At 64.4% G+C, this 16709-nt stretch overlaps 1 protein-coding gene and 1 long non-coding RNA gene across 6 annotated transcripts in view; one reads left to right on the forward strand and one right to left on the reverse strand.

Moving 5' to 3' along the window:
- The window catches only part of LOC112412213 (uncharacterized), a 16513-nt gene extending 11715 nt beyond the window's left edge, over window positions 1-4798 (reverse strand). Inside the window, exon 1 of the long non-coding RNA XR_003005755.1 lies at window positions 174-4798. This is a non-coding gene — a long non-coding RNA (uncharacterized LOC112412213). The remainder of the gene's footprint in view (window positions 1-173) is intronic.
- Window positions 1-16709, forward strand: part of CABIN1 (calcineurin binding protein 1) — a 98563-nt gene that overhangs the window by 79451 nt on the left and 2403 nt on the right. For 2 of the 5 annotated variants that reach the window (XM_024763761.1, XM_024763759.1), the window contains exons 30-35: window positions 6943-7106; window positions 7990-8086; window positions 8847-9521; window positions 10479-10553; window positions 12992-13274; window positions 16320-16484. In XM_024763761.1, coding sequence (XP_024619529.1) covers window positions 6943-7106; window positions 7990-8086; window positions 8847-9521; window positions 10479-10553; window positions 12992-13274; window positions 16320-16484 — 1459 coding nt within the window. The other 3 variants (XR_003005753.1, XR_003005754.1, XM_024763760.1) reach the window with 3 other exon arrangements.

The following is a 16709-nucleotide window of genomic DNA, read 5'->3' on the forward strand; positions in this document are numbered from 1 at the left end:
GCTCTTAGTTGTTTGTCATTTCTGCCTCTCCCCGGAGGGGGAGGGGACGGACGGCCTGGCAGTTCTGGGGATCCCGTGTGCGACATCTCATTTGGCAGAAGAGGCTGGAAACGGGCGGGCACCGGCCGCAGGCAAATTGTAGGCTTCCCCAGCGCTTGCTGGGGACTCATTACCTGTGGATGGCGCGGGGAATCCCTTTCCCTTCGCAGCCCAGCTTGGACGGCTCCTGGGGGCAGGGCCAAGGCGCCCCTGGCGGCCTCTGTGCAACCCTGCGGCCAGAGAGGTGGCTCTGATGGGTTTGCAGAGGAGGCTGCAGGGCTTCCTGCCCCCAGGCGTGTTCAACCTCGCCCGCCCCTGGCGCGCCCTTAACCGAAGGCCTGGAGCAGGATGGTGGCTCCGATTGCTGTGGGAGGTGCAGGGCCCTTAGTTCTGCAGGGCATCAGGAAGATGGGGAGCTGGCAACCTGGAAACGCAGTCCTGGCCCCAAAGGCCTCAGGACTCCACCAGGGCAGTTCCTGGAGGTGATGGAGCCATCTGGGCCGGCGGTGGGAGAGGTGATACCCTGCTGGCCTGCCTGTCTGTGATGTTCACCCTACTTGGGGGCAGGCAGGGCGGAGCGGGAAGAGCTGGGTAGGCTGAGTTCTGCTGCCAGCTCATCTCCCTGTTGGCTGTGTGCCTTGGAACTAGTCTCTCCGGGGGAGGTGTAAGTGGGGTCATGTGTGGGAGAAGCTGGGAAGGTGCCCTGTGAGTACTGTCGGCCCCAGGGACGCATGGGCACCAGATGCAGCCCTGCCCTCTCCACTCTTCTCTGAGTGGTCTCGCTGCTTGGGAGGTTTGCGTGGGCTTACAGGTAACAGGTGTCTCCCCAAGACTGTGGAGGGTGCCGGTATTCTCCCCAGGGCCGCTCTTGACCTCAAGGCCTCACAGTCAAGATACCGACACTTTCTTTGCTCGGCTCAGGGTTGGGCTGCGGCACCGAGGCTGTCCTGGAAACAAAGTTTTTATGCTTCTCTGGGAAAAAAGGCTCCTAAGCTCCTACCCTGACACCCCTTCTTGCTGAGGTGCTCCCTCTCACCCTCCTGCTCCTACAGCCCCCAGCCCACTGCTCCTCGGAGTGGGATGCCAGCAGACTCTCCTGGCCTCGCCTGCTCGGAGCGCTGAGTCACTGCTGCACCCATGCCAAGGGGGTGGGCTGCAGGAATCCCTCTGCCCGGGAGGTGGGCTCTCCCTGGGGTGCTCACAGCATTGTGTTCTCCGTGAACAGGGATGTTGGGCTGAGCGGCTGTGGGGAGGCCTTGCTTACCTGTCATGCTGTGGGCCTGGGACAGGTGGGGGCTGGGAGGGCCTGGGCAGGTGGGACGCTCTCCGCATCTTAGATCAGGAGCTCAGGCACGGCCTCCAGGACAGCACCCGCTGCTGCATGCCCACCATTGTCCCCTCTGTGGGGAGGGGTCCAGCCCGAGGAGAGGGAGAAAAGCTCTGTGGGGAAGGCTGTTCAGCCGACATTCTTCCTAATGATCCTGAAGACTCCACCCCAAATGTCACCCAGGAGGGGACCGAGTGAGTTAGGGTACACCTGCAGGGTGACGCACTGGGGTCCTTTTAAGTGATGGGGAGTTTTTGATGGTGCAGGAAAATACGCGTGCTCCATTACTGAGTTAAAAATTAAGGTGAAAGAATTCACGCTCCTCTGTACCTTCTGCTCAGGACACTTGGGTCACGAGGTCGACTCTAGGGGGCTGCCCATTTCCCCTCACTTGGCAGGGGCTCCCCTCCCTCTTCCTCCGGTTCCTGCTCCTTTCTGGCTTCCTCCCTGGCTTTTCCTGTACAACCCCCTCCCCGAAGTTCTTGCTCTCTTAGCTCCTTTTTTCTTATTCCAATCTCTCATCTGTCCCCCCGCCCTGGATGGCAGCCATCTGTGTCTGCCTATCCCACCAGCATGGACCCCTGTGGGGGTGTGCCTGACCCATCCATGTGATCCCCCAGTCCCTGGGATGCACTTGGCTTTCTGTGCAGTTGCCAAGCTGAGCTGCCCTGGGGGACCCAGGGGCCTCCCTAGCACCTGCGGGGGCTCCATCTGGGGTGCAGACTTCCCCAGGCTTGACCAGGCCTTGGCTCCAGTGCAGCGCTGGCAACTCCCTCAGAGCCGCCCGAGAGCTGCACCAAGGTTGTGGGGACTTGGGACCAGGGTTTGTGGTCTTGACCGGGAACATTCCTTTTGTGGAGGGTGTGCAGGCCCGCCTGGTGGCCCCCCAGAAGGCCAGCTCTATTCAGGGCGTGGAGGGGCCAGGAAGCAAGAGAGACTCAGCCCCTCCTGCCTGCCCACCGGCGGCAGCTCAGAGTCTGGGGGGGCCGCGCGACAGGATTCAGGCCCTCAGGACTGGCTGCTGCCCACGAGAGCTAGGTCGGCCCTTGACACCACCCTGTGGCAGCCCTTGCTCAGGCTGGGCTGGGCCTGGGAAGGCACCAAGCAGACACAGGCCCTGCTGGGTTGCCTGCCCAGCCACCTGCTTCTACCTCTTCCCGCCCTCTGGCCTGCTGTGGGTCCCCTATCGCCTTTCCCTCCTCTCTTCCTACATGAGGCTCCTAGGTGCAGCTTCTTCTCGGCCTTTCTGGGTGCTCCTAGCTGTCGTTACTTTCTCCTCTGTCTTTCTGTTTGAGCCACACCTGGTGCCCCAGCTGGGCATGACCCCGGTGGCAGCACAGTGGGGAAGGGGCCACATCTGAGTCCCGTGGGTGGGGCAGCAGGGGACAGCGGGAGGAGCCCAGGATTCCGGGAAGACTCCCACAACAGGGCCCCAGGGACTTGATCACAAAGGCTCTGAGGCCCTCAGGGTGCTGGGGAGGGCGCTGGCTCCCTCGTCCCTCTGAGGGCAGGGCTTCCAAGGCCCCGGCTGAAGACTGAAGTGACTTGGTGTCACTGTCTAATTCTCTGCACCCCCATTTCGACGTCTGTAAGTCACAGGTCATGTTGCTGACTCCTTGTTTTTTTGTGAGCCTTCAGGGAGGGCGCAGAGAGTGGGGGACAAAAGGGTCTGGCCCCTGTGTCCTGGTCCCACCCCAGTGTCACTGGGCAGCCTTGGGCGGGGTTGATTACACACACACGGACTGTCCTTGCTGGTGTGGGCATAGGACGAATCCGAGTCTCCACCCAGCCCCCATGGCCTGAGCCTCATCCCCTCCCAGACAAGCCTGGCACCGGGGCTGAGTGTGGCTCGGATGAAGTGGAGCCTGACTGGGCCGTGCCTCTCTCGGCCTTCTTTCCTGCCCTGGCATTTCCCAGTCCCTTGTTTTCCTGGGGAGCCTTTGCCTGGGCCCTTGGAGTGGAGGACCCTTGACTGAAAGGTGGGGTCCGTGAAGGTGACACATGGGGCCGGGAGCCCCGGAACGACCCTGAAGTATGCCGTGGAGAATGGCCCGAGTGGTGGCCCAGCAGAGGGTGGTTGGGTTTGCCGTGCGAACCAGAACTGTGTCTGGATCTCTGCCCTCCATCTGCCAGGCTCAGAGTTGGCCCCGGGTTGGATGAAGAGGCTGTGCCGGCAGCCCTCCTGGGGTGCAGGGAGCCGGGGCTCCTTCTGGCCCACACTGAGGCAGTTAGGGAGGTGTGGACTGGCCGGCCAATCATGAATCTGGGGGGAAAGGAGCCCCTGCCCTTCCAGGAGGAAGCTGTCCTAAGACCACAATGTGCTGGAGACAGCGTGAGCCACGGGCCTGAGCACGCCCTTGGCCTGGCAGCCAGGAGCAGTGCTCCATGCCAGTGGGGCCATCTGCTGTCCGTCCCTTCCCTGGGGCACCACCTGCCGAGGCTGCGGTGACCAGAGGCCAAAACCTCATGGCCCTCCTGCCCAGGCTCTGGCCTCGCCTTGCTTCACAGCCCCCCTTGTAAGTGGATGGCACGTTCGATGGTACCCCACCATGCCACTGACCCAGCGTCAGCTCCCTCGGGGACGTCTTTAAGGGTCCCCAAGTAGGGCAACCCACCCCAGCTCCCAAGACCCCTGGCCTGCCCCGCTGTGGGGCTCAGCTGCTGCAGCTCGGTTTCCTCAAGAGCAGCAGGAGGATGCCCGGCTCTCGGGGCTGCATGGAGGGTTTGGTAACTGGTATTAAGCACTCGGCCCAGAGTCTGGGGCTCCATGCATTATTCAGGTGGTTGCAGTCTGTCTCGGTGACCTCATCTGTCAGCCAGGAGCCCAGAGCCGTTCTGATGGGCTGCAGGTCGGCTGGGACACTCCAGATGAGCCTCTTGGCACACGGGTGAGCTCTGAGCACAGTCCTGGCATTTCTGAGTGCTCTGAGGCTGCCGCTGCGCCCCCTGCACCACCCGCGGCTCTCCAAGCAGGCGGCATCCCTGCCAGGATGGAGTGCCTGCCGCCTGGGAGAGGGGAGTCTGGGGGAGGGCACAGTGAGGAGGGAGCCTGAGTCGTGGCCCCCCAGCCCCGCCTGGCACCAGAGCTGCCTCCCTCCCTCGAGGCACCCTGTCCCGGACTCTCCTTGTGGGCTGTCTGCTGCGTGGCTCCTGCTCGCTGGGATCCTGCTTTGGCCTGTCCTTCAGGCCCCCCAGCGCAGCCAGTCTTCCTCTCACGCTCTGCTGCCCCCGTTCTTCTCCGTCCCAGTGCGCTCCCTGCCCTCCCTGGGGCCTGCACACGTGCCCTCTGGGTGGGTGCATGGGGGCCTCTGCTGCTGAACTCTTGTGTGAAGGGATGCAAACTGGACCTGTCCTGGTGGCTGTGTCCTGGCTGCCCGAGGAGGGGCTGCTCAGCAGGCTGAGTCAGTGGCTGAGGCGGGAGGGGCCCCATGCCTCCGGGCTGGCTGCTGTCCAGCAGTGTGGCTGGGGGCGGGCTGCCCCTTGCTGGCCCAGGCTTCCCACCTACACAGCAAGCAGATTCAGCCAGCTGTCTGCCTGGAAACGTCCGTGATCGTGATGCACCAGACCGTCAGTGCCGGGCGGGGAGAGCAGTCCCAGAGGGTGAGCCGGGCAGCGGGTACTGCCTCCGTGTGACAGGGCAGGTGGCAGGCAGACCCCTCTCAGTGTCACCCGGAAATTGTCTTTATTGAGGCATTGCCTGGCAATTCCCAGTGGGCTGGCAGTGGCGGGAGGCTAGCCCACTGTGGCAGGGGAAGGGAGGGACACCGTGCCGTCCAGGGAGTTTCTCAGCGTGTGCCTCGGCTCGTTTTGGCACCCTCACCCCAAGGGGAAAAAAAAACAGGTAGATGCCTTGTGTCACCGCCCCTTGCAGGCTGTGGTGGGGACCACGGTGATGTCTGAAGTGCCTTGGTGGGGCGGGCCCTTCCTTGGTCTTATACTGCTGGGCCTGGCACCCTCCTGGCCACTGCCATCACACCTGGGGGCGGGGTGCCTGGGCCACTCTGGCTGTCCCTCGTCCTCTCCAGTGGCAGCTTTCCCCGAACTGCTGCAGAAGCCACGCCCACCCAGTAGGAGATGCAGCATTGGTGTTAGTGCCACAGGGAGAGGGTGGCCTCGGGCCCCTGGTTTTGTCTGGACGGGGGCCCAGCCTGCCCGGGCGGGCCCTCCGTGTCCACTGTGAGCCCGGGGACCAGGCGTGCAGGCTGCGGGGACTCAGCCCTGAGGGTTTCAAGCTCCTCTCTTTTTTTTTTTTTTTATACATTTATTTATTTATTGGCCGCGATGGGTCTTTGTTGCTGTGCACGGGCTTTCTCTAGTTGCGGCGAGCTGGGGCTACTATTCGTTGTAGCGCATGGGCTTCTCGTTGCAGTGGCTTCTCTTGTTGTAGAGCATGGGCTCTAGAGCGCAGGCTCAGTAGTTGTGGCGCACGGGCTTAGTTGCTCCGCAGCATGTGGGATCTTCCTGGACCAGGGCTCGAACCCGTGTCCCCTGCATTGGCAGCAGATTCTTAACCACTGCACCACCAGGGAAGCCCTCAAGCTCCTCTCTTGCCCAAATGGCTCAGGCCTGGAGGGGCTCTGGCTTCCTTCCCAGGGCTGCTGGAGCAGGGAGGGTGCCGTGGACCGTCCTCCAGCTTCCACGGGAATAGGGCCCTGAGAGGGGCTCTGCCTGGACACCCTGCCGTGGGCCGCACATTGGAGAGGCAGCGGCGCTCACGGCTCTGTCCTTCCTGGGCAGGAGTTTCTCCAGGGGTCAGCTGCAGGGACCCATCTGGGAACCTGCCCCAGAGATATGGCTCAGAGGTGTGAGCTTCTGTTCACTTGTCATTCTCTCCCTCAGCCATCCTGGGCTTCACCTCACCTTGACTGGGTCTGAGCGGGTGTCAGACCCCATGCTGGTGGGGGGGCACCTCAGGGAACCAGACCTTGGGGGTGGTGATAGGCAGGGTGCCGGGTACAGCGGTGGGCTAAGCACGGCCGGGGGGGAGATGGCAGTGGGGCTCCCCAGAGCCAGTCCTGCCCCCGCTCAGCCGTCAGACAGTGGAGTTAGCCATGGGGGAAGTGGGGAGGGGATCCCAGCCAGAGCAAAGTGCTGGCAAAGGTGTGTTGAGGGAACCCGGCATCCTGGGAGCTGCTGGTCATTTTCGGCAGGCTTGCGAATCTCTGGCCACTGCTGGAGGGAGAGCCATGGGTGGGGCCCAGGCCTGGGCCTGTCTGGCCAGCACAGCTGCCGTGGTATGGCGGCACCTTTTGACCCTCGGCCTCACGAGTTCCTAGAGTTTCCCTCTAGGAACAGGTCCCACGCTGTCAGCACCTGTGCAGGAGACGCGTAGGCCCCGGCTTCTCCCAGTCCTGCCATTTGACCAGGTGCAACCCGTTTGCTTCCCGTGGGAGCCGATCAAGTAAACGGAGGCCGTGCAGCCTTTCGGAAGAGGAGGGTGCAGAACTATGCACACGTCCTTGCCCCCCATCTGTGGGAGGAAGCAGGTGGGGGGCCGTACTCCCGTCCCCTTGGGCCCCAGGGCAGGCTCTGGTCGCAGCGGCCCTCCTCTCATGCCCGCCGCGTCCATCCCGCAGGGCATCTGGCGGATCCCCGTGGACGAGATCGACCGGCCGGGCAGCTTTGCCTGGCACATGAACCGCTCCATTGTGCTGCTGCTCAAGGTGCTGGCCCAGCTCCGGGACCACAGCACCCTGCTGAAGGTCTCCTCCATGCTGCAGCGGACCCCGGACCAGGGCAAGTGAGTGCAGCCGCCCGGCCGGCCGGCCCAGTCCAGCGTGCGGTCAGCCCTGCAGTGGCGGCTGACACTGCCGTGGCTCAGAGCACAAGCACGTACTGCCTGGAGCCGCTCGGCCCCGTCTGCCTGGGGCGTCTACACAAGCAGGGAGCCCAACCCAGTCCTTCTCCTCAAGGCCCTCTCTGTCCCGCTGTCTGGAAACCAAACACCAGCGCCCCTGCCCCAGACTCCCCGGGGCAAGCACGGGCTCTCCCCACTGGGTTTGGTTTCCCCACTGAGACTCTGGACAAGCTAGCCCTTCTGCTTCCCCCAGCTCGGGGCGCCTGGGGATGCTGTCAGCTTGTGGGGACAACAGGTGTCCAAATGACAGCCAGGGTCCCCAGGTGAAGGCCAGTAATAGTGGGCCGAGCCACAGGGGGCCTGGGCTTCAGAGGTAACCAGAGACCTCTTGGGACAGATAGGACTGAGGGATAGCCGCCACTTGCAGTGGTTGCGGGGAGGGGGGTCCCAGGAGAGACACAGTTCAGACGTGGAGTGGCCCGGCTGCAAGGCCTCCTGCTGCCAGCACCATGCCTCACCTCTTCGCTGTCGCACTCACCTGAGCCATGCCAGGGGCTAGGGTGGGGGCTTCAGCAGGGGCCTGGAGCTCCCTAGAGATGGGCCTGTGGGAGAGAAGCCGGGGGCCCCCAAGCTCACTGAGCCTGGCCTGCCCCGCCCCGCCCCTGGGGCTCACAGCCCAGCTCGGGGGGGCCCAGGACACAGTGCTGGGCGAGGAGGAGGAGGCTCGGGGAACACTTCTGGGGAGCAGGCCCCAGGCGGGTGGGACTCAGAGGGGCACGGGCCACCATCCAGCTCTGATGCTCTGGCCACCCCCGCATGCCTGCAGGAAGTATCTGCGAGATGCCGACCGCCAGGTCCTGGCTCAGCGGGCCTTCATCCTTACTGTGAAGGTGCTGGAGGACACACTGAGTGAGCTCTCGGAGGTACACCCCGCCCACCCTGGGCAGGTCCCCACACCCCCACCTGTGGGCAGTACTCACCTGCCTCCCCAGGTGGGAAGGTCAGTTCAAAGAGGAACTGGCAATCACCTCGTGTGAGGCACTGACGCGCTTGGCTAAAGTGAGCTCGTGGTTGGTGAGGAAGGTGGTGAGGCTTCTGAGGCAGCCCCGCCCGGCAGGACCAGCTCAGGAGACAGCAGCTCTCACAGTGGAGCAGATGGCAAAGCCAGTGGCCCCGCACCCTCACCCGCCAGCCCCCAGGAGCTGGTGCACACACGGTCCCTCTTCACAGCTGGGTACCCTGAGGGCCCGGAGGCTGGTCACCAGCCTAGCAGGCAGGGCCGCTGGGAGCCAGGGCCATCTGGCTACAATGCCCCCCTGCCCAGCAGAACTGGCTGGTCCCTGGTGCAGGGGCTCAGGGTGGACTCGGCTCTGCAGTGAGCACACTTGGTGGCCCTGGCAGGTCACTTCCCCGCGAGGCGCCCGCACATAGAGAAGCCATTTGGCGAGGGCCAGCTGGTCCTCAAGAGCAGAGCCATCTCCAAAGCCTCATCGGCCCCCGTCAAGGCCGGAGCTTCAGAGTCGGGAGGGCCTTCCCAGGCAGCTCTCCAGGCCCAGCCCTGGCCAGCGGGCAGATGGGCAGAGCCTGAGTGGCCTTGGTGGGTGGGCAAACCTGGCACCCAAGGGTGCTTTCTTGTGGCAGAAACACCAGACACACTGAGTCTTACCATTGGTTTCCTCACAGGGGTCAGAACGCCCAGGGCCCAAGGCCTGTGGCTTCCCTGGAGCCAGGATGACCACCGACGTCTCCCACAAGGCCAGTCCTGAGGGTGGCCAGGAAGGCCTCCCGCACCCCAAGAAGCCTCCTCTGGCTGATGGCTCAGGGCCAGGGGCCGAGCCAGGGGGCAAAGCAGGCCCCCACAACCACCGACCTGTGGCTGTGCATGCAGGAGATGGTGCAGACCAGGGCGGGGAGTGGAAGGACAATGAGAGCCCCCGGGCAGGCCCCACAGAGCCCATGGACACGGGGGAGGCCGCCACCCGTGGCTCAGACTCGGAGCGGGCGCCACCCCTGCAGCCAGGCCGCCCCCCAAGAGACTGGGGCCCCGAGAGCCGGCCAGCCGAGCTGTCCCTGGAGGAGCTGAGCATCAGCGCCCGGCAGCAGCCCAGCCCGCCCACACCGGCCCCACCAGCCGCCGCCGCTGCCCCGGCCGCCACCCCTGGACCCAGGACAGGCAGCCACCCCGAGGAGGCACCTCCACGGCCTAGCCGCAAGAGGAAGCTCCTGGAGGACACGGAGTCCGGCAAGACCCTCCTGCTGGACGCCTACCGAGTGTGGCAGCAGGGCCAGAAGGGCGTGGCCTATGACCTGGGCCGCATCGAGAGGATCATGTCCGAGAGCTACATGCTCATCAGGCAGGTGGGTGGCCTTGGGGCGGGCCTGGCAGCTCTGTTCCCAAGCGTGATCACGGCCAGGCCGCCCGGGGTGGGCTTTCAGAGTCATTCCTGGTCACCTCTGAGGTTTTCTACTGTAAGCACGAGATAGGTTCAGATATGTTACAATTTTATTTGTCAACTAAACGTTAGTAAACCTGGGGAAACATATACCAAAAAGCAAAAGTAAAACAACATGCTTTTAAATGTTTATATTCACCCATAAAGGAAAGGAAGCCACTTTGCAGAAATCTTGTCAAGTCTGGCACAGGGAGTCGGGGCCCCCGAGTAGGGGGCTGCAGTGGAGGAGCCCTTCTTATTCTGTTTCTTTTTTAAAAACTCCATTAGGCACACGTTTTTTTCTCTATTTAGAGAAAAATAGGTTCTTTCCACAGGAAGAACCCTGCACTGTGACTGGTTCATACAGGGTGACCATCTTGATACACTGTTTTCCCTTTAACTTGTGTTAATTTGCACTGCAGCTCGTGAGTGTGTCTGTCTTATCACCACCTCACAAGCATCCAGCAGTAACTTTTTTTGTTGCTGATAAACTAGAAAAAAAGCCCTGCATTCCCTGCTGGTGAGGGCGGGCCCTTTCACCACTCCAGGCTGGCTGTCTCCCTCATGCCCTGTCTGCTGCTCATCCAGGGCGACCCCCAGGTCTCTCCGGCCTCATTGCCCACATGAGGGGCAGGTTCTGGCTCAGAGTCTGCCAGCCTCAGCCCCCGAGGATGAAATAGCACAGCCACAGACATGAACGTGGCTTGGCCATCTGGGCCCAGAGCAGTGCCCCTGGCAGATGGGCCTGGGAGACAGGGCTGGGGTCCTGGGGGGAGCAGCGGTGGGAGGGCTTACCCTGGGAGCTGTCCTCAAACACCAGGGGCCGGGGGAAGGCTGGCCACCGAGGCCCCTGCCCTCTGACCTTGGGCATCTCCTTGCTCAGGTGGACGAGGAGGCTGCCCTGGAGCAGGCCGTGAAGTTCTGTCAGGTCCACCTTGGGGCCGCCGCCCAGAGACAGGTAAGCGTGACCCTGCCTGTGCCAGCCTCGTCATACAGAGCCCGCCCCGGGCTGCAGGCTGGTCAGGTGGGCCCAGGGGAGATGGGCAGCTGAGCCTCAGGCCCTGAAGGAGCCCCTGACAACCCGCCTGGGGGTGCACCAGACCCCAGCTCTGACTGGGCGTGTGACACGAAGGTCCCCTCACCTCCGCACCTTTTCTCTAAACAGGGAGGATGTTCCCTACTTAGTCGACTTCAACTGGAAAGGTCATTCCTCTGCACAGAGGTGGAGCCGGGATACGGGGCTGATAGGAGCAGGGTGGGCGGGGGTCCTGGTGTTTGTCCAGCATCGTGTTTTGGGAAGACTCCCTGCTGTTGGGTGGAGAGGGTGGGCTGGGGCAGGGGCCAGGTCAGGTGAGCCACAGGTGGGGATGGTCCCGGGCCAGGTCACTAGGTCAAAGGGCAGGTACGTGCCATTTGGGTAGGTGCGGCCTCTTTGTCCCCAGGGGCGTCCTGACTGCCCTGCCCCAGCAGCAGGCCCGGCCTTCCCAGTCATCACTCTTCTTTGGGCCCCCTGGGGAAGGGTGTCATGAGGGAGTCCAGAGGCAGGAGCTCAGGGCAGTGGGCGTCCAGCTGCAGCCGGGGAGTCGTGTCCTAGTCCCTCAGCGGCTGGCTGCCCCTCGGTGTCCAGATGGGCTTTTTCTCAGTGGAGTGGGGCATCGGGCCACTACCCCACCTGGGTTCTGGGTCTGAGGAAGCCCAGGGGTTCAACCTTCACGAAGTGGACTGTGGGCCACATAGGTGGGCCAGACCCCCAGCTGAGGACAGGAATCCCTGGAGACAGGTATCCCCCTGCCGGCAGTCCCCACCGCCCTGCTATTGCCAAGGCAGCAGAGTTCACAGTGCAGCCACCTCGTCACAACCTCTGCTCCGTGGGACAGAAACGACTGCCCAGTGCCCCAGAGCAGGGTCGGGCCCAGGGGTCCCCCTCCTGCCTCCTCCACCAACCCAGACTGGGGCAGGTGGGCAGTGATCACTCCAGAGAAAGGAGGGCTGTTTCTGATGCAGACTTTTAAGGTGCTTGAAATGATAGAACCACACAGGAAACCTCCAGACAGCTTCCCCCTTAACTGGTCTCTGGTCTGAGGTAAAAGGGGGTGCTGAGCTGGCAGGAGCCAAGGGCAAGGAGGGGACATGGGGAGATGGAGGCCCACGGAGGACCAGCACCCAGCTGGGACCTGGCCTGTCAGAGGAGCCTAGGAAGCGACCTCAGGGATGACAACCATGTCGGTCACAGCTGTCCTGGGCCCGCCTCTGGCCAGTGCTGCGGGGGAGGCGGCCACGGCCCTGGGAGCCACTGCTCCCACCCATTTTGTGTCCATTTTGCTGGAGGCATTTCCGAGTTGCCACACGGCCCGGCACATGCCAGGAGGGTGCTCGGGACATAATTAGAGGCTGAGTGCCATCACCCGTGGCTCCCGCAGGACAGGGACACAGCACCCACCTTCCCCATGTGTCTGCCCACAACAGACAGGTCCTGTCCTGCCCACCCTCCCACTGGAGGTCTGGGCTCATCCCAGACACTCACTGCACAGCAGAGTCGCCGGGCTGACCGCACCCCGTGAAGCTGGGGATGGGGCGTGCTCCCAGCAGGCATGAGGCTCCCGCACTTGCAGCCCTGAGCAGGGGTCCCCACGGCCCTGGTGTGGGCTGGCTCCAAGTATGGTGGGCCTGGGGCTGGTAGCCTGCAGGCTGGGATGTGGCTCAGGCACTAGGGTGCAGCCCTCAGCTCTGCTGCCAGAGGCCGCGCGGAGCCCCTGCCCCACCTCGCAGCTGCTCTCAGGGAGCCGTGGCCCTCACACCATCTGGGGAGTGGGCTTCAGGTGCAAAGTGGAAAAGGCCTAGCAGCAGAGGGAACTGTGTGCACAAAGATGGGGAGGCCCTGAAGGGCCCGGCTCCCTGAGAACCAACGGCCTGTGGTGGGGGAACCACGGGGCAGCCGAGGCCAGGCTGCCGGCAGGGGCCACGCTTGGGGCCGCCTCGGGTGCTGTGGGTTTGGGGCTGCACAAAGCCCAGGAGCTGACTCTTGCGGTGTCATCCCGGCTGTCTCAGGACCCCTCCACCAGTGGCCTTGGGAAGTCGCCCTCCAAGACTGACCTCCCATACTGCAGTCCCCCCTTGGGGGCCACCGACCTGTGCCCCGGGTCATGGTTGGCACCCAGGAGTGGGAGGGTGAAGATCCCGGCCAGCCTGATGCCCCTCCACTGAGCCTCTGCCAGCGTGACCTGGAAGTTCTCCTAGGGACGAACTCTGGGCCCCCAGCGGTGTCCCGAGTTGGCAGAGTGGGCCTCCCTGCTAGCATTGGGGCCCAGAGTGGGGCACCATGACAGGTGTCCTGGGGGATAGCGTGGACTCAGGCCTGCCTGGCTGGCCTCCCTCACTTCCCCTTTGTCCTCCCAGGCTACAGGGGACACACCCACCACCCCAAAGCACCCTAAGGACAGCCGAGAGAACTTCTTCCCTACAGCTGTGGCCCCTGCAGCCCCCGACCCCACGCCGACAGACACCCCGCAGCGAACCAGCGATAGCCACACCAAGCCTCGTCCTGCGCAGGCTGCCACCCCGGCTGTTGTCACCTGTCCTCCCTCGGTGTCAGGCTCTACCCCAGACCCGTCCAAGGATCCCGGGCCCCCACGGCCACACAGGCCTGAGGCCACCCCCAGCATGTCCTCTTCGGGCCCAGGTGAGTCCCATCCCCTTCACCTGGTGGTGAGGCCCGGCTGGGCCAGAGCAGGGCCCAGACCCCGTTGCCAGCCAGCGGCAAGTCCTGCTCATTGCATGGAGAGTGTGGGCGCCTCCAGCCTGGTGATCCCTGAGAAGCTGTCTCCACCCCACCCCACCCGCACAGCACCCACCTCACCATGTTTCTCCTCCCACGAGGATTCAGGAGTGGGGAGGGGGTCCTGACCCCAGTGCACACGAGACCTCTCAGGCCTGTGAGCAGTCCTGGGTGCCTGCTGGGCTGTGGGGCAGACCTGCCCAGCCCCTGCGCCCCGGGGCGAGGCAGACGGAAGCTGGCCAGGCTGAGGCGGGGGCTGCGGAAGGATGGGGCTGGGGGCTCTGTCGGCAGGAGGGAGCCCCAGTTCCTTCCAAATCTAGATGCCACTGGGAATGGGAACGGCAGCCCACAGGCGGGGGCAGCCAGCAGACCAGGGAGGGCAGACGCTTCAGGACAAACACACACGCACACACACCCTGCACCTCTCCCTCCCTGCTCCGCTGACCCGGGGCCGGGCTCCCACCTGCCCGCACATCCCTGCTCGTCCCTGAAGGCCAGGCTTACCTGTCCACCAGGAGCCATCGACATGGAGGGCCACAGCTGGGGTGCTACTGTCCACCATGCAGGCTCGGCCATGTCATTTCCTGACCCATCTGAACAAGGGGACAGTCAGTCCTAGCGGGAGTGCCCGGCCGGAGCCAGACCTGGAAGCCCGGTTAGCCATGACCAGGAGCGCTGCTGCCACAGGCTGCTCTGCCCAGATGGAGGCTGAGGGCCCAGGCCCCCAACCTCATGGGTCCCTAGTTTGCTCTGAAGGTGGGGAAGTGCAGGGACCCTCTACCCAGCCAGTCACAGCGGTGCTGACCACGGCCTGAGACAGTCACCTCCCCTGAGGTAGCCCCTGCAGCCGAGTGTTTAGGGAGGAGCCTCTGAGGCCGAAGGACCACAGGTGCGGCTCCACCCAGTGGCCTGGGCATCTCCTCCTCTCTGCTGTCCCATGTGTCTCGCTGTCCACACCCAGCAGAGCAACGGTGGCAGACGGTGAGCACGGCCCTACAGGCGGGTTTTGCTGGGGGTGACTTCACAGGGTGGCAGCAATGACCATCCACGGCCCAGGGAAGCCACTCACTCCACGAAGACCTGGCTGCTGTCCCTTGGCCTGTCGCCGCCCCCGCCTGACTCCTGCCCCAGAGGATCAGAACTTCGGGGGCGTCAGGCCATCAGCTGGTCCCCTGGGCGCTCTCAGGTTGTTGGTGGCCTCAGGTTCTCGCCAGCTGTTGGTTCCTCTGTTCCTCCACTGTGCGTCCCCCAAGAGGGGCCCTGACACTGCCCATCGCTGCCCCCGTCTGCTCACCTCCCTGTCTCCTTGGGTGTCTGCCCGCCACAGGCCAGGACCGGATTTCTTGCTGACGGTGCCTGGCCCATGAGTGATTGAGGGTCCCTCTTGCTGAGGTGGTCAGGGCTCCAGGGGTGGGGAGTGGGGGCTCCAGGCCGTGGGACCAGCTGGGTCAGGACTCAGGGCAGGGAGCACCTGTCTGTGCAGGGTGCCGCCCGCCGGACGGGGTTGAGGGGGCCACAGTGCCGGCCTCGTGCCAGTCAAGAAGCCAGGGAGAGTCTGAGCCTGGGTCAGGGGCGCCTCCAGGACACTGGGCCTTGGGGACTCAGCGGCCAGGCTGTGAGTCTGCCTAGAGAGCAGGGAGAGTTGCCCCGATGGCTCAGGATTCCAGCCCGTCCCCCTGCTTCCACAGAGCCTGAGGCCTGGGGGCTCGGGGAGCCCCGGATAGCTCTTCCCTGAAGGCTGAGGCACCAGGCAGGTGCCCTCCCCGTTGGTACCCCCACCACCGCGCTGTGGTCCTCCTCACGGGGCCGCCTGGCCTAGGAAGCACATCTCCACGTGCTTGAGTCTCTGCTGGACTTCCCTGCCTCGAGTGTCCCTCCTCCTCTGGCCACCCATCAAGAAGGGAGGCCGGACCGTGCCCTGGGGGCAGGAGGGACTGATACCTGCCCCCTGAGGGCAGACTTCGCTTCCTGCCAGCCTGGCCTGTAGACTGCTCACAGCAAGGTAGCCCCCTGCCCGCTCCCCTAACCCAAGCAGCCGCTCCAGGTCGCTTGGCCAGGCCCTCAGTGTTGGGCCCAGCCAGGCAGGGCTTTGCCACCTATGGAAGGCCCTGGACCAGACAGCCACCGGGCCTGCATCGCATCGTGGGTGCGTGCCCAGTGCAGTGACCCATTCCTGCCGCGGGGCCCAGGAGGGCAGCTCTGCTCCGCGGGGCCCAGGAGGGCAGCTCCAAGGGGCTCATCCCTGCCTGCGGGGCTCATGCCTGCCTGTGGCAGCTCATCCCTGCCTGTGGCAGTGTGTGGAGCTGGACCCTGGGAACGAAGAGGCTGTGACCCTGACTGCCGGGCAGTCAGAACCGAGAAGGGAGGGCGTGGCTCTTGGCCAGGCAGCAGGGCAGGTGCTGTCCTCCAGGAGCTGGAGCTGACAGGCAGGAGGCCCATCTGTCCTGCCCAGCCAGGGAGGGGCCAGCGTCACCCCAAGTGGGGAGCGGCTGGGTGTTGGGGTCATGGCCGGCGTGGCAGGAGAGTCCAGGCCTCAAGGGGAAGGAGGAGGAATGGGAGTGCAAAGAGGCCGGACGTGGCCGGGGGCCCTGGGGGCAGGCACACCTGTGCCGACTGACCACCTGGCACCACGGAGGCTGATTCCCAGCCCCCTCCTCACGCCTGGAAGGTGTGGCCTGGCGGGAGGGTGCCAGGCCTGCCACCGCTCCATCTACTTTGTCCTTAGCTGGATTGTTCGGTTCCAGTGGCCACTCCTGTGAGCTGGGGTGGGGCCCCCGCTGTGTCAGGTTCGTAGCATGTCCACAGGGGTGAGCGGTTTCCTGCTGGTAGCAGCCTGGCCCCACCCGGGCGATTGTTCCAGCGGACCCCCTGCGCGGCCATGGTGGAGGTGGAGGCCCCTATCCCAAGGGTGGGGGGCGTGTCACCCATAGCCGTGCTGTGTTTCCACAGAGGAAGAAGAGCTGGCAGGAGGGGCAGAGGGCACGGGCTTCCTGCCCCAGGAGCCGCGGTGCAGCGAGCAGGTGAAGACGGCCCCCGAGGGCCCTCCAGCAGAGCCGCACTGCTGGCCAGCAGAGGCGGTCCCCCGGACAGGCGCTGAGCCCACCTGCAGCCAGGGTAAGGCCAGTCGGGAGCAGCCCATCGGGCCAGCAGTCAGCGGGTGCTTCTTGACAGAGGGGCCTGGAGTGGGCCTGGGGGTGAGGTAGACAAGAAAGGCAGGCCAGGCAGGGAAGGCCTGGCTGGAGAGCTTCCTCGGGGGAGGGACGGGCCCGAGACCCCCCACCCCCACCCCCACCCCCGCCTCACAGAGGGGAATAGCTCGGGAGGTGCTGAGCCCAGGCC

This window comes from Neophocaena asiaeorientalis, unplaced genomic scaffold (genome assembly GCF_003031525.2).
Source record: "Neophocaena asiaeorientalis asiaeorientalis breed wild unplaced genomic scaffold, Neophocaena_asiaeorientalis_V1.1 scaffold110, whole genome shotgun sequence".
Classification (NCBI taxonomy): Eukaryota; Metazoa; Chordata; class Mammalia; order Artiodactyla; family Phocoenidae; genus Neophocaena; species Neophocaena asiaeorientalis.